Source organism: Notamacropus eugenii, chromosome 6 (assembly GCF_028372415.1).
Source record: "Notamacropus eugenii isolate mMacEug1 chromosome 6, mMacEug1.pri_v2, whole genome shotgun sequence".
NCBI lineage: Eukaryota > Metazoa > Chordata > Mammalia > Diprotodontia > Macropodidae > Notamacropus > Notamacropus eugenii.
The window spans coordinates 259,160,602-259,184,653 of NC_092877.1; the positions used below are offsets into that span (position 1 = coordinate 259,160,602).

At 38.8% G+C, this 24,052-nt stretch overlaps 1 protein-coding gene across 3 annotated transcripts in view; it reads right to left on the reverse strand.

Annotated features, from left to right (window-relative positions):
* Nucleotides 1–466: 466 nt before the first annotated feature.
* Nucleotides 467–24,052, reverse strand: part of SLAIN1 (SLAIN motif family member 1) — a 69,615-nt gene continuing 46,029 nt past the window's right edge. For all 3 annotated transcript variants that reach the window (XM_072622172.1, XM_072622171.1, XM_072622173.1), the window contains 3 exons: nt 19,211–19,366; nt 8,976–9,258; nt 467–1,615 (listed from right to left, as the gene is read on the reverse strand). In XM_072622172.1, coding sequence (XP_072478273.1) covers nt 1,540–1,615; nt 8,976–9,258; nt 19,211–19,366 — 515 coding nt within the window. In that variant the 3' untranslated portion in view covers nt 467–1,539. The remainder of the gene's footprint in view (nt 1,616–8,975; nt 9,259–19,210; nt 19,367–24,052) is intronic.

The following is a 24,052-nucleotide window of genomic DNA, read 5'->3' on the forward strand; positions in this document are numbered from 1 at the left end:
AAATCATTCAACCATATTCTGTCCTGAAAAGTTTTTCAGAACATTGTCAACTCTGAAATGAGGAAGAGAGGGGATTAGTTTTATAATTTTTTTAATGTCTCAGAAATTAACTGAATTCCATTTGCAAAATGTGTTGACATCTTCAATGAGTGGTTTATCCTAAATATGTGTCAAGCCAACTCGTTACTATTGAAATCCCAATATTCCTCTCGGGATAAATACTTTGTTCAAGTCCACAATTCATGGTGAAAATTAAATATAACTCCCTGGTAGAATTGAAGCATGTCCCAATGAACAAATATTTTAGGCCTTCCGAGGCCCTCTACAGTAAGTATGAAGATGTTCACACAATGTTAACCCTTGTGTAAAAAAATAATAACAATCCAATCATCTTCAAAATTGTAATAAAGTTCAGCTATAGGAAAACGTATCTGTTCACATTATGTTGCAGTCATGTGTGACTTGATATTGCTGAAATAGATTCTTTATTTCTGAAACATTCCAAAACAGCAGTATACACAGTAACAAATATTAGGTCATATGCCATAAGAAAGCATTCATTAGTGCAATTGGATTCTGTAAAAGGTCTATCAAAAAGATTTATTTGCATTAAAATGCATTCTTTTTTTCCAGAAGCAAATGTTAGTAAAACATTACAGTTTCATCCTTTGTAACAAAGTATTGAAATCCCATAGTTCGTGTAGAGACCACTGCACATGGTAAATGCAATGCGTGTTTCCGCCTCTGAGATTCTGTGATGTGATCCATAAATACCAAACAAGATGTGATAATAAATTAACATTTAAGGAAACAATAACAAGGCAAAAACCACCGGATTCCCTTGCTGTCTCAGCCATCTCTCCTGAACTCTTCAATTATTTTGTGCTCATCCTACAACAAAAACAAGATTATAGGTCTCCCAAACTGTATGGTATGTTCCTGTTGATCTCTCCCCAGAGCTAAAAAAATAGTACCTTACCACAAAAATACTTTTTATGGCACAAAAATTTAAATTGTTCCCTAGTGGTTCAAATAGGTGTAAAAAGAAACAAGTGCAAAAAAAATAAGATTCCTGTAAACTATAAAAATTAAAGTTCAAAGTATATGTTAAAAGACCCGGTCATAGGCAATATTAAAATACAGAACACATAATGGACAAAGGTGTTTAGAAAGTGTAAGTACATTGAACAGGTAACCTTAAAAAAACGGATATGGCAAAGAAGTATTTCATATTGATACATTTTAACTCTCTCAGAAAGTAGTTCAGGTACATAGCAGTTCTATATAAAAAAAAAAAAAAAAAGATCTAGTTCTAAACGTCAAAATACTGCAACTGTGGTTTGAGAACATCGCAGTATCCCAGGCAAATATTGAAGTGCAAAATGTAGTCTCTGATAATAGGTCCATTGAAAAACAACAGCCTGGTGAATCCATTAAAACGTAAGGAGGGAAAGACATTAACGCCCATTGTGCTGTCACCCAGCCAGCTGGGCAACACAACCCTCATTTTCCACTTCTTTCCCAGTCTTCCAGAATACGTCAATAGCAGCCATCTCTCCAGTTTCCATCTCTCAGAGTGCTAAGTGAAGACAGAGGCTTTGGGGGCTGAAGAAAACTGGAAAGCAAAAGAAAAAGTGGCACATGATTATTAAGCAACATAGTCATCACCACTTTTTACTTTTAATCCTAACGGTCCACCTGATTGCATCTTTTATACTGAAATCTTAATTCTTGGTTGGCTGGTTATTGTTCTTCATTCTCGAAGAGGACCAAAATGACACCACTGTGTTGAGGTCAAGGTATAGTGTGTCTAACTATTCTGATTAGAATTAATTCTTAATCCACTTGAAACCAAACTAGTGCTACTTTCTGAAGAACTCTGTTATCAAAGTACAGAATCACCCTAAATATCTTCAATCTACAGCCTTCAGGAAAGATTCAAAATTATCAAATGACTTGACTAAAAATATCAATTACTTCATCAGATTTCCCAATGGAGGAAGAATCACTGACATTTCCATGCTGCAGCTAGATTAAATAACAGCTTGAGTGAATAATGAAGTTCTAAAACACCCTAGTGTAGAGGAAGCAGTTCAATACTGCTAATAAACCTAGATGCACCAAAAATTACTTGCAAGTCCTGGGACAAAGTCATTTAACCTCTCTGGGTCTCTCTACCATCTGGATGTTTAAATGAGACAACAGATGTCAAAGCATTTTAAAAAGCTGAAGTCCTGTACAAATGTAAAAATGTTACGAATGGCAACTGAACTTAACTACTAGACCTAAATGAGAAGTGTTACAAAACTGAAAGGCCTCTCTATCTTGTATCTGAGGCCTTGTATCTGAGAGACAGCACTCAGATCTTCCTGCCATGCTGTCAATGCTTCATCATCAGGCTCCCAACAAGCCCTCCCAGATCTTGGTGCAAGTTCATCATATCTAAATGGCCCCACACCAATCTCAACACATGATTATTTACCTATCATGTTGCTCTAACCACCTATTTCCCACCCTGGAGCCCCTATGTTTATAAATTGGTGAGTCCATCATATCCAATCCCTTCTCCCTCCCATACCCAACCACGATGTACTCTGGCTACCCTCCTGCCATGACACTGATGTAATCTGTGGTTGCTGGGAACCCAGAAATGTAAGGGCATAGAGCAGTGTTTGCCTAGAAAGAATCCAGGAACTCAAACCATCTTCCAGTCAAAGTAGCAGGATTTATTACAATGCCAATAGTTGAAATTCTTAGGGAATCTGCAACTTAATGAGAGTGAGACTGATACTTATATACAAAAAAGGGACAGTCAAAAGATCTGGATGGGATTGAGAAGTGGCCTGGGGTAGGCCAAGTGAATACTGAAAGGAACGAAATAGTCTGGGGTGGGCCAAAAGTGACTATGAGAGGACTATCAAGTATCCAGGTGGGCTGCAGCGAGCCAGATGCCTTGGGTGAGAAGCCAGTGATGGACTGCTGAAATGTATGGGAAAATTCAGGGACTGGGTTGCTTTCAAAGACATGATCTTTAAAAAAAAAGACATGGTCTTTTCAACTATTAGGGGTCCAGGTCCCATCACCCCATCAACATTAAGCACTAATTCTCTACCCTTAGCCCCATCTCTCTCCACCAATACTACCATTGCAGGAAAGGACATTGCCTATGATTCTATCCACCATTCCCGTGACTTCTCAACCCAAAACACCCCATCCACTCTAAGGGTAGCCTTCTATTCAAATGTAAACTCCCTGAGGGCAGAGACTGTGTGGCTTTCGGTATCTGCATTCCTATTGCTTAGCACAGAAAAAGTACTTATATATTTTTTCCCATGCATTCATTGATTGCCAAAGACTTTTAGTTACAGATAAGAGAATGCCAGATATACTGTATTACTGAAATACAAATGAAAAGGTACACAGAAGCAGCATGGATCTAATGCAGTACATATCCTTTAAGGTCTTAGAAAGCAAAATATATTCCTCACATTTTACTGCAAATCAAAATGAAAGCTAAAACACCAATTAGGATATAAGTATGTGTGTATAGAAATATAGAGATCTCTCTCTGTCTATACACACACACACATGCACACGCACACAGACACGTCTCTGTGTGTGTGTGTGTGTGTGTGCGCGCGCGCGTGTGCATGTGTGTGATGGGGTATAGGCTCTGGGAACCCCCCTGAATCTTTCCACTTGATCTGGTGTTCACCTGAAACCTTTCATTATCACTTTGTCCAATTGCCCCCAGCTACCTTCCACCCCTGATCCTATCAAAATGTCTATTCCCAAATCTGTCACCCTTAAACTAGCCTAGCCTTCCACTGTCTGTTCCCATTAAGATCCTCCCTAAACCTCTCCTCTAATTATTACCCGATACTACTAGACCACGCCTAAATTCCTCCCACAGTCCTTCTGTATATAAGTTCTCTCTTGCCTCCAGGAAGGAGTCCTTCTGTATATAAGTTCTCTCTTGCCTCCAGGAAGGAACTCAGATTCAATCTAGCTCAGATTCAATCTGGCCTGCTTGTCAATACAAGTGTAGCAAACACTTAGGCTCTTTAAGAGTACCCTATATGACAGATTTTAAATAAAAGATCTTTTCTTTGGCTGAAGGAAGGCTTGAGTCAAATTCATTCAGGCAGGGCCTGGTGTGTTGGTATTTTGGGGTCCCAAGCACCCCTAACCTCTATGTATGTATGTATATATGTATGTATGTCTCTCTCTGATTTCCTTTTAAGGTTCCCTTACATCCTACCTTCTGTAAGAAGCCTGTCTGCCCTATCTTAATGTGTGCCTTCCCTCTGAAAGAATCTTAAATTTACCCTCTGTATGTATGTTTCTTGAAATAGAACTCTAGAAAACCAGGCTTTGACAAAGCCTGTTGGGATTCAAATGCAGTTACTTGACCCAAATCACTGTGGCTTTTACTGATTAGCCAATAAGAGGTCAGGCCCAAGTCTTACTTGGTCATTGTTTGGGTTTTGATGGCTCAGATTTAGCGTAAATAGCAATTCTTGCTGTTCTGGCAAGAAACCCTGATGGTCTTCCCCTCCAAGATTGATTTTTTTTTTTTTGAGTAGACACACTAGTTCATCCTTTGCCTCATTTCTTATCTAGCCTTAAATCACTGAATGGGTGTTACCTCAGACAAACTGAGACCTGGGAAAGACCTTAATTTAAAAAGACCAAGATCTCCCCTTGCATCTGGGATCATCTCTAGTCATCCTAACCTATGTCTTGCCACTGGACTCAGATGATCCTAGAAGAGAAAGTAAGGCTGATGACTTTGCATAGCACTGCCTCACTTAAATCCCATTCACTTGCAAGTCACGACATCACTTGGTCCTCTTTGAGAATGAAGAGCAACATGTGTGCACGCGCGCGCACACGCGCACACACACACACACACACACACACACACACACACACACACACACACACACACACACACACACACACACACACACACACACACCTTGTAGGCAAATGTTTGCATGCAACCTTCCTCATTACACTGTGACTTCCTTGACAGTTAGGAATGTATTTTTTGCCTTCTTTTTATCCCCGGCATCCACTATGTCCAGTATACAGCACATTACATTGCAGTATAGCAGGAGCTTGCTAAATATTTGTTGACTTCTCTTCCTTGTACGGTGTAATGTTATTCACTTTGGGGATGATCTTTGACCCAGGTTCAACTCTAAATCACTAGGTCACTAATGTCCTCAAAATTAACACTGCTATAATTATTAAGTATTTTATGCTGGAAATTCTATCAAGCACACTCAGTCATTTAGCAAGAAAATGAATTCTGGACCACAAATGGGACTAAAACAAGACAGATGGGGCCCATATTAAAGATGTTTGAGCAGCCAAGCGAAAGGTAAACATGCCAGTGAAATAAGAATGTCTTCTAAAAGGCATTGGCATTGTCTCAGCAATCTCACATACACAATCAAACCAGTGAAAGAATAATTAAAGAATGGATTCATGGACACACACTACAGCTAGTCTGAGGTTATATCAGGTTTTCCTAAAGAAACCTCTGCTAGGACGGACCTATAGAAGCCAAGGTCAGGTATAATAATGACCTGGGCCATATCTACAAAATGTTAGCCAAAGGACAGAAAAGAAAAGGGATACCAGATTTCCTCCAACAGAATTCATATTTTGGTACAAGGGTCATTTTGTGAGCCTGCCATGAGACAGAAAGCTGAACTTGGAGGGAATGTGTTTATCTAGAAACATACATATTTTGACCCAGCCAACTTCTACTATGGTTTTCTAATTGGGCCTGACCTCACCACCCCATCAAAAGCTGTCAAGGAACTTAGGCCTGTTACAAATGAAAGCAGATTAGACTCACTTCTAAACTGTCTAGTTTTTGCCCACTCTTCACTTTATAAAGAGGAAAGACAAGTAACTCATTTCTTATACCTTAAGATTCTCAAATACTTGAACAGACAACATAACAGATTTCCTTCCAGTAGCTTCCGCCAGAGCTTATTTTAAGGTTACATAATGGCATATATTTTGTAAATTTCTAGCACATCTGCTCTCAAAAAAAAACTGAAGAGGAAGTGTGCCATTTGAAAAACATAGTCATGTGGCCTAAGCATGTTTCTGATGGAAGTCACCCAAATATGATCAGACAATACAGCCCTAAATCTCTCTCATGAGCTCCAGTACCACATCACCTTTTGGAATGCTGAACTGAATGTTCCATAAGCATCTCAAATTCATTATATCCAAAAGAGAACTCATTAGCTTCTCCCCCATGCTCACCCTCTTCCCAACTTTCCTATTACTGCAGAGGGTACCACCATCCCATCATCCCCAGGCTCCCAAACTCACTGTTACCCTTGACTCAATCACCCACCACTCAGTCACATAGCCAATATCTGCCCCATCTTACCATTTCTCCTCCATCTCCTCCATCTCCAGTCACACAGCTGCCACTATCGTGCAAGTCCTCATCACCTCACCCTTGAACTAATGTAAAAGCCTTCTTTTGGTTGGTCTCCCTATGTCAGATTTTTCCCTATACTCCACTTAGCTGCCAAAGTGATTTTCCTAAAGCACAGGTCTGACCACGTCATCTGCCCATTCAAACTGTGCTATCAAATAGAAAATTCTATTGAACATTTACATTCCTTCACAATTGGGTCCCTTCCTACTTTTCCAGTCTTCTTACAGTTTACACACACACACTTACACTTAATACACACAAACACACACACACAATTTTCACTGGTTCAGCTGATGTTCCTTACACCAGACAATTTCCTGACTTCCCAACTTTGCACTGGCCATCCATTCACATACCTGGAAGACTCTTCCCTCCCCACCTAGGCCTCTTAACTTCTCTAGCTTCTTTCAAGACTCAGCTTATATACCATCTGCAGATGAACTTTCTAATCTAATCCCCTAACCCCAACCCTATACACAGATAGGGCTTTCCCTTTGAGATAATCTTCCATTTCCACTGTATTCAGCTTATATGTACATACTTATATGTTGTCTCCTCGATTAGAATGTGAATTCCTTGAGGCTAAGGACCATGTTTTTGCCTTTCTTTTTATCCCCAGCACTTCACACAGTATCTGGCACAGAGTAAACATTTAATAAATGTTGTTAACTGACATTTGATATAGAGATATGCTAAGCTGAACAATGTCATTATGTCTGCTATCACTTTCTGTCACAAAGGTTAAGTGACTTGCACAAGGCTACACAATGAAATGGCTGAACCAAGATTTAATCCACAACCATTAAATGCTATAATGTTCTCCATATTTTTGGTGTCTAATTCTATATTCCTTATTGTATATAAAGGGATATGGTTTTCTTGTTGAAATTTTGTAACTTCAAGTGTCCACTTTCCTAACTCTGAGGAATGCAAATTAATTGATATAATTTATTCACTGTTTACCAAAAAATATAAACATTTTTATATATCCAGAGAACTTAAAGTCTGAAGCCATAGGGTCTAGGGCCAGTTTTGTTATTTTCTAACTGTAGAACTTCAGACTGATCATTTAACTTGTCTGTGCCTCAGTTTCTTCCTATGCAAAAAAAAAAAGGATAACATTTGTGCCACCTGCACTTTAAAAGCTTATGATGCAGAAAGTATTGGGTTTTTTTTTTCTTTAAGTCAGTTACTATTATCAGTTATAACTTTGCTTTGGGTTTGCACCTAGGAGTTCACTGGTAAGGCCTACCAGTATAGATGAACAACTGTTTTGCAATTTATAGTCAGAGATTCACCAAGGACACTAAGAGGTTAAGTACTCAAGGTCACATATCTCACGTGTCAGAGCTAGCACTTGAACTTATGCCTTCTTCTTATCTGAGAGGTCAGCTCTCAAACTACTAGGTCACTCTGCCTCTAATCAGATAGCACATGTTATAAATAATTATATATCTGATTAGATAGTATATTTTATTTACATATAATTAACAATAATAATGAGAAGTAATAAAAAGGAGTACATATCTAAAAGAGATTTCACTGTTTTCCAACTAAATTTTTACTTTGAATAGACGCTTTGTTAGTACATCCCTTATGGTACTCATCACACACTAACTGATACATTCCAACAGAAAGTAAATTTTTTGTGTTCAGAGGCCATTTTTCATTTTTATCTTTGTATCTTCAGTCCTTCGCACGTAACGGTGCTTAACCAACAAAGGTGGGATTGAATTATAATGCAATTACTTGTGTGAATATGTTATCTCCCTTAATATATAAGCTCCCATGCAGAGCTCAGTCATTCTTGTACCACTCTATACTACAGCACCTGGCCCATAGATGATGTTAAGAAAAAAAAAAAAAATCACATGTGCGCATGTGTGTGTATGTATGTATGTTTGTGTGTGTGTGTGTGATATATATTACATGTATGTGTGTGTGCATGATTTTTTTTAATTATCTAGGAGGGTGACAAGGATTGTGAAGAGCCTCAAGATTCTGACATATTAAAACTGGATGAAAGAACTGGGGATGTTTATCATGAAGAAAATGACTTAGAAGATAAGATGCTTTCCAGTATTTGAATGAATGTCACGAAAAGAAGTGCTCTGAACAATATTCCAGTGGAGTTGTCTCCTAAGAATGAGTAATCCACCCTTTCGGCCTTAGCAATTTCTATCTTTAGACTCCCACAAATCTTGCGAGCCACCCAGCACACCAGAGACCTTCCTCTTGGTCTAGCTATATATAGCAGGTATCTAACAAATGAACATTTGTTGAATTTATGAACAAATGACTTTGTTCCTTATCAGTCATCAACTTTCATGCAAGGCTGAAATCTCATCTTAATTTAATACACAAAAAAAAACCAGAGAATAAGATTCAAGAACTAGCTAAATAAATGAAAAGATTGAGACGGTTCGTGGAACAATTTTAACATGTCAAACAGAATCCAACATAGTAAGTCTTAAAGAAGGGACAGACAAAACAGTCTCACCTTCGCACAGGCTGTGCAATTTTGCTCCTGGGCAAGTTGCTCCCATTTATTGCCAAAGATGGTCTTGGAAGCCCACTTCGCCCTATCATCCCAGGAGCAGCAGTTTTGTTTGGTGCAGGAATTCCTGTGTTGGAATATGCCTGTATGCTGTTGGATAAAGGAATATTGCTGCTGCCTTGAACAGTCGGACTCACGTAGGCTGTAGCTTTAAGAGGTTGCCTTATGGACACTGGAAAATGACCCACGCTGTGAACTCGATGCTGAAGCTGTCCTGGTGACGGAACTAGAAGAAAACAAAAATCTTCATGAGAGGAAATTTTAAGGATGCCTCAACTGAGATCTTATAAATCATATTACACATCAGTCCCAAAGGGCAATAACAAATCTGAACCAAGTTAGCACACAACATAGCACAAATGGAACTGAACCCACAAATGGCAGCCCATTAAACTTTTAGAGAGTTAACTTTTAGAAAGTTTCTACAACATGCATCAATTGCTCCTACTTCTACCCTGGGGCCAAGCTAAACAGGTCTAAGTCTTCCTTTACATGACATCTATTCAAATACTTGATAGACAGCTCTCATCTAAGTCTTCTCTCGTTCACAGAAGACGTTCCCTTCCCTTCAACCAGTCTTCCTATGTCATGGTTTTGAAGTTCTTCACAATCCTGGTTGCCCTCCTTTAGATACTTTTCTTTTTTAAAAATAAATCTTTATTGATAACTATTTTTTAATGTCACCTATATTTCTCTGTGTATCTTCCCACCCACCACGCTGTGTGTGTGTGTGTGTGTGTGTGTGTGTGTGTGTGCGTGTAAAACAAAGAACATTTTAAGAAAAAAGAAAGAAAAAGCCAGTAAAATCAGTAATATATTTTAAAAATTGAGAATACATGCAACCTTCCAAATCTGTGCATTCTCTGCCTCTGCAAAAATCCAAACTTCTTTAGTATCAACCTTGATTTCTGAAACAGACATTCAATCCTTTTGTAACTATTGCTTTCCACTTGCATTATTATGTTATTTTCTTGGCTCTGGGTACTTTGCTTTGCATTAGTTCATAATTCCTTCCATGCCTCTCTGTATTTGTCATCTCTTGCAGCAACATTAATATTCCATTACATTGATGCATCACATTGCACTTTTTTAAAGATATTTTTCAATTATTGAGTATTTACGTTGTTTCTAGCTCTCTGATGCCACAAAAAGTGCTTCTATAAATATTTTGGTGTATTCTGTGATTTTTTTTTAATTAGCTACTTCTTTGGAGTATATGCTTAGCAGTGGAATCCCTGGGTCAAAAGCTATGGACATAATAGCTACTTTAGTTGGATAATTCCAAATCACTTCACAGAAGGTTCTGCTGATTCAAACCATCAGTGTTAGTGTGTCTATCTTTTTACAACTCCCTCCAACAATGATTATGCTCACTGGTCATCTTTTCCCATTTGCTAGATTTGTACTTCTCTTATCATTAAAGGATTTTATTTGATCTGGAGCATTCTTTCACACTGTTGTTAAGAGTTTGTGATTCTTCTAAGAATTGGTTGCTCCTGTCCTTTAACCACTTTTCTTTTGGGAAATGGCTTTTGATCTTATATATTTCTTGCTCCCTTCACCCCACACTCAATTACATTGGGAGTTCCTCAAAGGGAGGAACTGTCTTTTACCTTTCTTTGTATCCCCAGTATTTAAAACAATGCCCATCACATAACAGATTCTTAATAAATGCTTATTGGCTAACTATAATTAAAATTATCTTATCTTTTGTAACTGCCTTGTTTGATTAAGAAAACCCAAGTATATTATCTAATTCTCTTTTTTAATGATATGATCTTTAATATTTAGATCACATACCCATTTTGAATTTGTTGTAGAATGTAATGTCTTACATATTTATAGAACTGATCTATGTCCTTCCTATAATGCTGTGCCCAGAGAGAAACACAACAGGATATAGTATAGCAATACCACCACTTGGATGTTACTTTGCAATACATTACCTTGTCAAGTTGTCATGTCATACTCTTGACCCAATAAGCTCCCTAAATCTTTTTCATATGAACCTGTATCTAGCCACATCTTTCCCATCTTGTACTTGTGGAGCTGATCCTTTGAAGCTAAAAAGTAGGATTTTTTCCACTATAATATTTATAATATTATAACACAATAATTTATAAAAATGTCTTCTTAAGGCTGAACTCACTCTAATAACTCAGATTTGCATAGTGCTTTAAGGTTTTCAGAGCACTATCTTCCCAACAGCCATGAGAGGCAGACAATACAGTATCAGCCCATTTTATAACTGAGAACACTGAACTTTCACACAGCTACTAAGTGTCTAAATAAGGCTTTAAACCCAGGTCTCCTGATTCCAAGTCTAAATACTCACCCTAACCCTAACTCTAACTCTACTATACCATGTTACCTCCCATTCTAGATGATAAATCATTTTCTGGATCTGGACTCTTAGCAAGGGTGACACCTATCCTCCCTAGCCTTTACATCATGTGATAAGCATGAGGGATATCTCCATCTGAGTCACTCATGCAAAGGGTAACACAGCATGAGGCCAAGTGCAGATTCTCAAGGCCCTTCACTAGACACTGCTTCTTAAGCAGACATCAAATAATTAGTGATTACCTAGTGCAAGTTATTCAATTTCAGGACCTGTCATGAAAGGAGATGTAGGGAGAGGAAGACACTGTTAAAATGGTTCTATAAAAGAACGGCTATATCTTTGTTTGAAATCATGACTCTTTGTATTAACCTGAGAAAAACAGCTTCCAAATTTCCTGTAACATTTAGTTCATGAAATTAATGCAATGAGTTTCTGTTTGAATATAAAAAACATACATAGGTCATACTGAGCACCAAGGATCTCTTTTGCTTCCCCCTTTCTGCAAACCACAGTAGTGGGGGTGTTGATGATGAGTAGATGATGAGTAGATGACGAGTTAATGGGAAAGTCAGGCTTTCACATCACAGCCTAGGCAAACTGAAACAGTGCGATGAAGGATGGGGAGTAATGTTCTTATAACATCCCTCTGCATATTTAATAGAAGTATTCTATTTTTATACATTTCATGACATTTATATATTTTTAAAGATTTTTCTATATTTACATATTTATACACATGCAAATATATGCATAAATTACGTATATTTTACAAATGACAAAATTGACCTACTAAAAATAAGTCACTGAATCTCTCTGATAGCCATACAGACAGCATAAGAAAAAGCTGAGAGTCAAATCAATGTCTGATCACAAATCCAGCCACTTTTCACCAATACTATAGCTACCTTTAAAAAAAGAAAACCTCCTCACATTTAGAGCTGTCAAAAAATGGAAAGAGCTGCCTCTTGAGATAGGAGAGTTCTGAAAGATGGACAACAGACAAAAGCTGCTGGGAATTGTAACAGAGATGCCTTCATTAAGCCAGGAGGTTGGGCTAAATAACTTTCATCTCATTTTCTATGATACAAGTAAAATGTTAAACATTCTAAAAAATTTACATGTAATATGAAAGCTATGGAAATGAAGTCAGTTTCCTTCATTTCCTAATCAGTCTTAAAACTCACAGTAATAACACAAATGATCATTTATGGCTTCTTGGCCCCTAAATATTAAGCAACCCTCTGTCCCTTTGTCTAGTCTTGAGATGACTGTGGAATTAGATTAACAATAGCAATTGAACATGAAAGGCACTGTACTAGGAGTTAGGGACACAAAGAAAATATCCTTGCTCTCAAGAAGCCTACATCCTATGAGGAGGCTAGGGGGAAGTTTCATAGTAGTAAAACTCAAATGTATAGTGGGAGAAGAGTTCGGAATTTTATATCAGAAAAGTTGTGCTTAAATCCCAACTCTACTAATCACTATCTCTGTGATCTTGGTCAAGTCCCTTAATCTCTGGGGGCTTCAGTTTCCATACTGGTGAAGAGAGCCCATGTCCACGCACCACACAGTCCTGTTTGTTCCCTTACAGATCTGATTCTATGATTGTAGTGTACTGTGACAGATTAGGGATCTGAACTGATAAAAGGAACATGCAGTCTAAATCTGAGCACACTGCTTTGTGGAAGCATAATGCTATAATATTCTGTGACTCCATCCTTCTACCAAAAAAGACAGAGACCTAACTGATTTACATCCCTTACTAGTATCTTACCGCCACCACCTTCTCTCCAGAGCAGGACTGATCACCAGCATTGTGGACCAAAGAAGACATTAATTTTATAATAAAAGTCTTTTAAAATTATAGCAGGGCAAAAGTTTCCATGTTTTACCTGTTAATCCTAGTCTTTTGTGCAACATACCTGGGAACTAAGCCTTTATTTTTCTTAGTCTTCTTTTCACTATCTGACATCTCTCCTGCTTTGAGATCCTGTCTGTCAATAGCCCAGTTATGTTTGGGCTGAATTCTACATCTAGCTCCATGTTCTAGTGGCACAGAATTCCAGAGTTGGAAGGGACTTTTGACCATCATCAGTCAAACGCTTTACCTAAAGCACCAATTCCTTTACATCACCCCTAGTAGGTATGCCTGTGAATGGAGGAGCTCACTACTGAGCAACTTGGTTTCATCCTTAAGGCTCCTCACACATCCAAATAGTCAATCATTTGCCCAATCTTTTCATTTCTATTTCCACATCCCTCAAATATATTTCATTTCCTCCTCACAATCTGAAATCCTGTCATGTAGTCTTACTAGGTGTCCCATACAGATTACACTTATCTGTGCCTTTATACTAGCTGTCCCCATGGCAACTCTTGGAATCTCTGGTTTCCTTCAACCTGATCCTCCCTGATCCTAGTGTCCTCCCCTTCCCAAATCTACCTTGTATTCTTTTGTTTAATACATTATATAGACACTTACGTACCTATCTCTCTCCTCAATAGAATATAAGCTCCTTGAGGGCAGGGCCTGTTCCATTTCTCTCTCTGTATTTCCAGTGCTTAGCACAGTGGCAGACATGCAAGCCCTTAACAATGAGCTGCTAAAACAGGTATTTGAAGTTTCTCCTTTGAGTAGAGCTGAAGCCTGCCTCTCTCTAGTTTCCATCTATTACTCTTAATTCTGCTCTCTCCTCCAGGTACATCCTTTCCCAGTCCACACTTACTTAGCACAGATAATGGCCCATTCCCCGACCCTTATGTGAGTCTTCCCCTGAGTTTCAGAATGTCGAGGAACTTAAGGGGAATTGCTAGCTAGAGACCAAGGCAAATAATATTCTTATCCCCTAGCTTTTTAGGTAAAAAGTCCAATCCAGCACCCTGCCTCATCCCCACCCTATCTCTTCAGGCAACAAGAGGCAGGTAGTCAGGCCCCTTATCATTTTGCAAATATGCTGGCCTTTCTCTTCCTAATACAACCACCTTAATTCTGAGGCTCATTTAGTCTGAGACTCATTTAGTCAAAATCTAGACTATTTTAAGTATCCTCTGTTCGGCCTTGAGGCCGATGGGCTACCCAAGTCTTACCTTTCACCTGTCGCAGGTCTTCAGTGGGCCAAAGCGGATAAACGTGTTGAGAGAAGAGACTTTCCAGAGTCGAACAAGGGTTAGGCTTTATTCAGGATCTTAGTTACATGTGCAGGGTGAATTCTTCCTCAGGAGAGAGGAATCTTCCTCCTCCCAAGGAGGCAAAGATCGTACAGCAAGAGAATGGGAGTGGGAGAGGGGAGGGACCTTCTGCCCTCTAAGGGCCCCTCAGCCAAAGATCACCTTCAGGCTTTCCTGACCCTGCTTAAGCTCTCCCACCACATGGTCTGCACCTGAATACCGAGCCTGCTCTCAGCCTTTAGCTAGTCAACAACAGGTATGCTCAGACCATGAGTTAATCTCAAGGGTGGGATGCTCTCCCCAGTAAGTTTCCCACGGAGAAGAGGCGGAAATGCACGAAATAGCCCGTATCTCACGCCTCAATTCCCAGCTGTTCCCTGGGGGGCCTCATGAGAACTCTGAGGTTAGAAGTCCTCACCTTATGTGCCCGAGACTGTCCACATGAAACTGAGCTTACACCCCCAACAATCCTCTATAGTCTGCAGGTCTCCAGCTTACCCTGTATACAGATGTCCAGTAAGGAAAGCAATACAAAAGGATTATATTACTCTTGTATTGGAAAAGAAAAATTTTCCATGGCTTTCCACTGCCAACTACTGCAGAGAGCTGAGTGAGAGCTAGACTTAAAGAGCTAGAGCTTAAACCTAGATTCAGAAATATCTGACTTCAAATTTGACCTCAAGACACGTACTAGCTGTATGACCCTGGGCAAGTTCACTGAACCTTTGCCTCCTTCAATTTCCTCTTCTGTAAAATGATAATAATAGCACTTATTTCCCAGGGTAACTGTGAGGATGAAATGAAATATTATAAAGTACTTTGGCAAACCTTAAAGCACTTTAAAAATTTTCATCATCGTTATCATCCTAACCATCCCACACTCCTGTTATGTGCTCTCTGACTTCCATACCTTTTCTCATGCGAATTCCTTCACCTACAACAGACAACTTATGCTCACCTCGACCTGCTAAAATTTTTCACTTCCTTCAAGGCCCATGTTGGCTTCTGCCTCCTCCATAAAGCTTTCTCTGATCACTGTAGCAGAAAGTCATCTTTTTCCTCAAAAATTACTTATAGTACTTTCAGACTCCTACCCTTTGCGTATGTTACATTGTGACTTATACCAGAGTAATTCATATACATGTCATAACCTCCCTACAGTCAGCAAGTTCCTTTGAGATCAGCGCCTATATTTTATTTCATGGCTAAACTCTCAGCATCTATCATACAGTAAGTGTTTAATAAATATTTGTGGACTCAGCTCTCGCTTCCATCCCCTCCCTCCTTGGCACACATTCTGTGTTAGTGATTACTGAGCCTGGAGCATATTCACTAGATGGGCATACAGTATCCCACCCTTTGCTGGACAGCTGCCATTTTTACTTAGTGCCCTGCACCAGGGGTTGGCAAACTACAGCCTGCTGGCTAAGAATGAATTTTACATTTTTTAAGTGCAAGAAAACTATTTAAGATGTAAAAAGCATTCTTTAGCTCAGAGCAGAACAAAAAGAGTAGGAAGCCCCAGCCCTAGCCCCAGCCTTGCTTTAGGAATCGAGGCTACCTCCCTGGATAAACTTGCTCCTCAGTGGATTACCTACCGCTCCTGATGGATCTCCCATCAAAATCCTGTCTCCAGAACTTGTCAGCTCTAAGATGACTAGAAGAGCCTAAGTAATACATTTAACTTTGGGCCAAGGAAGAAGGGCTAAATTTTCCTGTCTTAGCTTTCTTTCTGTAACCATCTTATCCTGTTCTGACATCTAAGTCATCATAACTCATATCCCCCAAGAGCAGATTATTTAAACTCCAGCACACAATCTGAAAAAAGTACAGTAAATTATATCAGACAATACCCCCTAACCCAGTATTGATGACAACCTGTCATGAGGAGTTTCATTTTTGTTTTCTAACCAAAACACCAAAGGGAATGAAATAAAGAGGAAAAGTGTGACCCATTCATTTCCTAGCCAGAAAACAGGACAACTGAAAGATCTTCAGGGTTCTCTCCCTCCTCCAACACTCTTGGAGAACTTGGGACTTTCTCCTTTGTTCCTCCCTGCCCACCCATCCACCCAAACCCACACACATCGCATTATCATTGTCATCATCATCGTCATCATCACTAAGGGGGCAGCTAAGTGGCACAGTGGACAGTGTCTGGTCTAGAGTCAGGAAGCTCATCAAATCCAGCCTCCAAAACTAGCTATGTAACCCTGGCCAAGCCAGTTAATCCTGACTGCCTCAGCTTCCTTATCTAGAAAATGAACTGAAGAAGGAAAAGGCAAACCACTCAGATTTCTCTGCCAAGAAAACCCTGAATGGGATCATGAAGAGTCAGACATGACTGAAAAATGATTAAACAACAAAACATGACCCTGAGTTGACAATCTTCTCAAGGGATTGTTTAACTTTTAAACTCTGTAGCCTGAATACCCAGCACAGTGACATATACATTTGGGAGGGACTGGAGAAGAAAATCAATGATTTTCATAGGACTGAGAACTTCCGGTATGGAAAATTCCTCATCCAATACAAGCCAGCAACTCATATGTAACTTATACTCTTATTCCTTAGTAACCCAGAGTTCTGACTCAGGTTACTTTGTATTTCCTGACAAGGCAGGACTTGAATCCAGGTTTTCCCTGGCTTCAGTGCTGGTATTCCACCCAACATGCCATGCTGATTAATGTCTCATACACATAGTTGGTCAACTATTAGTTATTAGGAGCCTACTACCTGCCAGGAACTGTGCTAAGCAATGGGGATATATATATACAAAGAAACACAAAAGGCAGTCCTTGCTCTCACAGTCTAATGGTGGAGACAACATGGAAACAACCATATACAAACAAGTTATATACAAGCTAAATTGAAGATAAATGCCACATGGAAGGCATTTCATTAAGAAAGATTGGGACAGATTTCCTGTAGAACGTGGGATTTTAGCTGGGAAGAGCACCAGGAGATAAGGAAGAAAAGCATTCCAGCCATGGGAAGAATCCAGGGAACATGCCCTGTCTGGAGATGAAGAGATGTGTTTGAGGAACAGTAAAGAGGCCAGAGTCATTGGACCACGGAGCAGATAGAAGTAAGAAGATTGGAAGGTGGAGAAGATGGAGGGGCAAAGTGTGAAGGGCTTTTGAATGCCAAACAGAAAACTTTATTTTTGATGTTGGAGGTGATAGGGAACTACTAGATTTGGGGAAGATTTCTTTGACAGCTGAGTAGAGAGTGATGAAATAGAAAGAGTCTGAGGCAAAGTTATAAGATATATGGAGAAAGGGAAGGGAATAAACATTTTATATAGCATACATTATGTGTCAGACACTGGGCTATTGTTGTCGATTATCCTTTGTTCTCTGAGAGGATCAATGACATCAGGGAGATGAGGCCATGACATGCAAATGAATTGGATTTAAATGAGGGAAGGCTGTGAAAAGTCACCAGCCTCATTTGCTCCTCCAGAGCCATCTGGGTCCAGTGGCTGGACCCTAGAGATAGATCAGGATAACTAGATATGGCCCTGGATGTAGTGGTCTCAGTCTGACTGAGACAATGCCCAATCACTGATTAAACCTAGGTAAGAAATGAGGCAGAGAGTAGCCTCAAAAACAAAAAAAAGCCAGGCTGGGAGGGGATAACCCACAGGGTTTCTGCTTTTTACACTGACTCTGAGATAATTGGGGCCCAAACAACGATCAAGAAGGGCTTGGTCAGGGACCTACTACTGGCCAATCAACAAGAGTCAGAGTGATTTGGGCTTAAGGCATAGTCCTTAAAAAATCTAGCCCATAAACCCATGAATCCTCAAGACACTTTTCGAGGTTTCAGCAATCAAAATTCACATTCCTTTGAGGAGAACACTTGCAGGTAAGGGTAGGATACCTTCTGTGGAGGGAAGGGGAGGAACCAGACAGTTCTAGCTGGATCCCAGGGGAATATAGAGGTTGTTTGTCCTTCACAAATATTTTATCTGATCCTTAAAATTACCCTGAAAGACAGGTGCTATCATTACCCCCATTTTATAACTGAAGGACTGAGACAAACAGAGGTTCGGTGACTTTCCCAGGGTCACACAGCCACAGCTAGTAAGTGTCTGAGACTGGAGGTGAACTCAGGTCCTCCTAACTCCAGGTCCAGAGCTCCATGCACTATGGTACCATCTAGCTGCCACCAAATATAGGTTTTCCAATCCTAGATTTGCCACTAACTAGAGTTGTTTAACCAACATACCTTAGGCAAGTCCCTAGTCTTTCTGATCTGTTTCCCCATTTGTAAAATGAAGATAATTGAATTAGATGATTTCTAAGTTCCCTTCTAGTTCTAAAATTCTTTGGCTTGAGTTCAACACCCCAGAATCCAAGGTCAGTCTGTGTACAGAGGGGATGAACAGATCTTTTTCGGCTATACTCACCAGGAATATATCAAATCTAACCAGCAATGCCATCTTTAGTGACAAAGTAAATTAATTATTAGTAATGAGCTAGCACAGTCTAAAAGCTACTTTATTAGCAAAGTATAATAAAATCCGTAAAGCAAAGGAAGATTGGACTTCATTCAGTTCCTCTGTAATATGGACACCTCATTCAACAATAAAACATTTCCCAAAATCTTTGTAACGCTGCAGCAATTAAAAAAAAAAAAAAGGTTAAGAAGCATCACTTACTACATGACTGTATCCTTGACATTCCATTACCAGCCCCATGCAGGCTCGAGTCAAAGCTCTGGCTGTTTCTCACAGTGACTGGGGAACTAACATTGCTACTGACAGCTGTTGTACTTGGCATTCGTGCTAGGTTAGGCATACTTCTTCGGAGTTTATCTGAAGGACAAAAACATTTCAGGAGGTCAAAAGCAACACATTTTCAAGCAAAATGCAAAACAAAACAAAACAAAAAACCAAGCCCCAAAACATTAGCTGTTAAAAGCAAGTAAGCAAACTTAACGTCCTGAATGTCGATTAGAAATTTATGAGTCATGAAGCATAACAGACAAAGCAATACTCAACCATAGCTGAACATAAAGAGGGTAGCTCCAGAGTAATTCTAAAGAACTTTGTCCAAGAGGGTAGGGGGTGGGTATCACCCAGAGGTGCCTTTGGTAAGGCAGCTGAAAATGAGGGAAACAATTTACTCTCTGTTCTCTAGAAACTACTTTAAAATGAAGTTTTCAATAGGTGTGACTTTGATGGCTCTACAGGCAATATAAATGGAGTATATGGAACATGCCAATAAATATGTACCAATTACTAGTAATGAGCTCAACATAAACATATTTAGTGGAAAGAAAAGTGCTATCAGTAGATCTGGGTTCAAATCCTGGTTGTTGTATTTACATTTGCGTGGCCTTGGGAAAGTTCAACTCACTGGGCCTCAGTTTCCTGATCAGTAAAATAAGGGAATAGTACTAAAAAATTACCTAAAATCCCTTCCAGTTCTAAATCTATGATGCTGTGATATATGCCTCATGACTTCTTAAATTGATTCACCAAATCTCACAGTGCATGATGTGCACCATTTGAGTGCAATACTTCAGAATGGTCAGTTATAGCACAAACACCAGACATTAGAGGTTGTCAGAGGTAAGAAAGAGAAAACAAAACAAGTTGGTTTCTCCATGTAATGTATGTTTCTGACCACCAGATGGCAGCAGAGATATATTCAGATCCCAGAAATCTAGGCTATAAAAGTAGGTTGTTCTTTATCAAAATTATTCTGGTCACTGGATTCAGATGGCTGTGGACGAGAAGTGAGGCTGGTGACCTGCACAGCCCTCCCTCACTCAAAACAAAGTCAAGGGCAAGTCATGTCATTATTTCTCTGATGGCATGGTATTCTTCAGCAACGAAGGATGAACACACACACAGACACAGACGCAGGCAGACGCAGGCACAGACACACACACAGACACAGACAGACACACACACACAAACACAGACACACACGACAGACAGACACAGACACACACACACACACACACACACACACACACCACACAGACACACACACATACACACAGACAGACAGACACACACACACATACACACACAGACAGACAGAGACACACACACACACACACACACACACACACACTACAAAGTAGCTTTGCTTTATCTACTGCCTTGATGACACTTTTTCCTATTTGAGTTCACCTTCTAGCCCAGAGATTCTATATTTTTTCCTTTATTTCTATTTTTCTTTATGCCAAGGACCCCTCCCTCCCCTTTGAGAGTCTGATAAGATCTAGGAATCCCTTTTCAGAAAAATATCTCTAAATATGTAAAATAAAATACAAAGAATTACAAAGGAAACCAAAAGCTAATTCAAATAAGGATTTAATTCTTTTCCCATTCAAGGTCACAGACCCTCTGAAGTCTATCCAGAGAATTAGACTAGATAACTGAATACAGAGAGTAGGAAGGAAATTAACAAGTTAAAAGAAAGGTCCAAGCTGCTCTGAGAAACCTGAACAGATCCTTTCAGCTAAGGAGGCCCAGAGAAGGCTTCATGGAAGGAAGTAACACCTAAGTTGAGCCTTGAAGCTGGAAAGTTCAGACCATTCCAGCCATAGTATGAGAAATCTGAACAAAGGCTCACAGATAGAAAAGGTTACAATAAGAATGAAACTGGAGAGTACTCCAGTTGTTTGGAATGCAGAAAATGTGAAGGGGAGTAACATGAGAAAGTTGGAAAGGTGAGTTAGAGCCACAGAAAAAACCAGAAGCCAAAACAAACATTTATTTGCTTGGCAACTCCCATCTTTTTACTCTATCGTCAGGATCCAGGACCACGTCTTCTCTTTTTAGACACCCTGTTTTCCAGAGCTACAGTCCAGCAAGCAGACTTTGCCCATAGTTTGGTATAACAACAATCTTTTGCGCTGTGGATGAATTTTGCTGCAATCAAATCACAGAACTGATGGTACCCGAGCTTAAGCAAGCACCAACAGGTCCAGACACGAAGCCCTGCTACAAATGCACTTTATGTCACTAGACAACCTTGCCTCATTGCTGCTGTTGTGCCTACCTTACAACGTCTGATTCTTTAATTAGCCACAAATATATAAATCAAGGTTTAGCCCCACTGCCTCGAGGTTCCTATCAGAGAAACACCTGACACGTGTCTATTTTCTCTCCTCCAATGGAATAAAGAAAGCCTTTTCTTTTAACCTGTGTGAATCCTTTGGTATTTTTGTAGTTAAGCATGATTGTAAAATCTCTGTAAACTGTAAAACACATTATTTTTCCATCATTTCAGCTTTGGACTCAATAGAATTACAGAAATAAAATCAGATAATCAAAGTTTATAGAACTATTCAAAACAACTAGATAGATTTTGGAGGTTAAGGAGATTAACCACTGAGGACTTTGAAGATTTATCATTTTTAAGATTACAGGGGAGAACTCCTGTGATTGCGGTAATTCCAGAACTCACTCCCTTCTGAAATATCTTAGGATGTGTTGAGGTACCACTCTGTAAGATTTGTTTTAAGGAAAAACAAGAACTAAAATCCTATTAAAGTTAAAATGGCATCTGAACTTACCCTGAAGACTGATAGTATCATTATTTTAAAGCAATGAAGGAAGACTAGTTTAGAAGTCATTCCAGAATGAGAAAAAAGAAATAGGTATATGGTTTGCACTTGACAGTCATTTTTTATTAATCCTTCCTTGACCATGAAAAGAAAAAAAAACTGCTTAAGCCAAAGATCTCCTATGTCCTCTCCCCACTCAATTCAGAGACCTTCTCTCTCTTATCCTGTTAACCCCTCTCAGATCAGGTTCACAAGAACTGGTGTTAAAAGAAAATGTTGGGAAAATGTACGGAAACTTGAAAATCACATTCCAGCTGAAGAAATTAATAACCTATATAATCTCAAACAAGTGATCTTATCTCTCTTTGCCCCAGTTTCCTGACCCATAAAGAGAAAAGTAATAATGGCACTCACCTCCCAGTATTGTAAGGATCAAAATTATATAATGATTGTAAAGTGTTTAAAATAGTGAGTGGCTTATGCTAAGCACAATATTACTATTTCTTTAACTGAATGTAATTGTTATAAATCTAAAGTGGGCTTTAAAATGCCAAAGATTAACGGTTTTTATGAGATAATTTGGAAATGCAGTTGACTGAATGGATATCATCTGAAGTTTTGTTCCTTGTTTTAAATACATGATGTTGTCTGTGTTATTACTGTATTTCTAAATTCTCTTATATTGTGAAAATTAGACCAATGCTCTTAGAAATACTGTTAGACAAAACTTCTTTTTTAATCTGGATACTGTTAGGTTATGAATGGAGCTTTTAAAAGGATTTGAGAAAAATAGATATTTTTAAACTATCAAATATTTAATGAGGTATATTTTGTTTGAAACTAATAATAGTAAGTTCACTAAAATATTAAATTTTCATTTGAAAATTCTTGGTTATTATGAAGAAAGTGTATATGGTGATTTAAAGATGTAGCTTCAACATATTATTGAGTCAATTATCAGGTATTTGCTACATGTCTGAAGACCCAGAATATGGTTAGTTTCAATTTATAAGTAAAGGATTAATGAAATGTTAACTGTTTGGAAAACATCAGGAAAGATATTCAAGCTCTAAGTTGTGGTTAGTGAAATTTTGCTATTTGAGGTTAAAATTCTTAGGAGTATAAATTTACTATTGCTTTGAGTTTTGATTACAGGGATGCTTGTCTGAACTGTCATGACACCAACAGTAGAAAATGGCATGTACTGCAGTCTGGGAATTGCTGAAGGTGCTGAAATCTGTGACTGAAAAAAGTTTTGAGGATGATGTTAGCATGGCCTAGGTAGGATCCTCCTGACTCTATTTCCCCGTTGTGCTATTTCCTTTCTGAAAAGGAAAATTTCCTACATGATTATTCTTGAGCCTTGCTTTTAACACTCTGTGTCTATATGATTGTTTGTCAAATATGACTCATGCCTGGAATCAAACAGAGGTAAGGGAGTTTTTCCCCGTGTTAGATATATAACATTGTTATAACTAAGTCTTTCCTTTTCCTTTTCCTTTCATAGCAAATTTCTATATCAGGAAGTTTTGTAAGTATAATACTGGATCTATTAAATAACAAATTGATACTGGAACATTTCTGAGTTGATGTAATAGGATCCAAGTATGAACACCTTACAACATTAACTTGTATTTGTGGTCAAATTCCTCCTAAGGAGGAAATGATTAGACAAAGTAATAAGACAAAGCTGTAATCTAAAAGACTTCTAAAATAATTGGAATAGTAAATTTTGAAAAATCAACAGGATTAGACTGTTTTCTCTAAGAACTATAAGAACACATGTATGTAAGGTTGGCTTCCAAACTTATCTATCATGAAACCTCAGGCTTTGAGTACGTTTTGTAATAAGTTCACAAAATTAGATTAAGAATTTTACACATAAATTGAATTGATAGTGGTAAAAAAAGTGAAATTATTTTCCCATTTGTAAGGTATCTGTCTGATAATTTTAAAAGATAGAAGAGCTCATTAC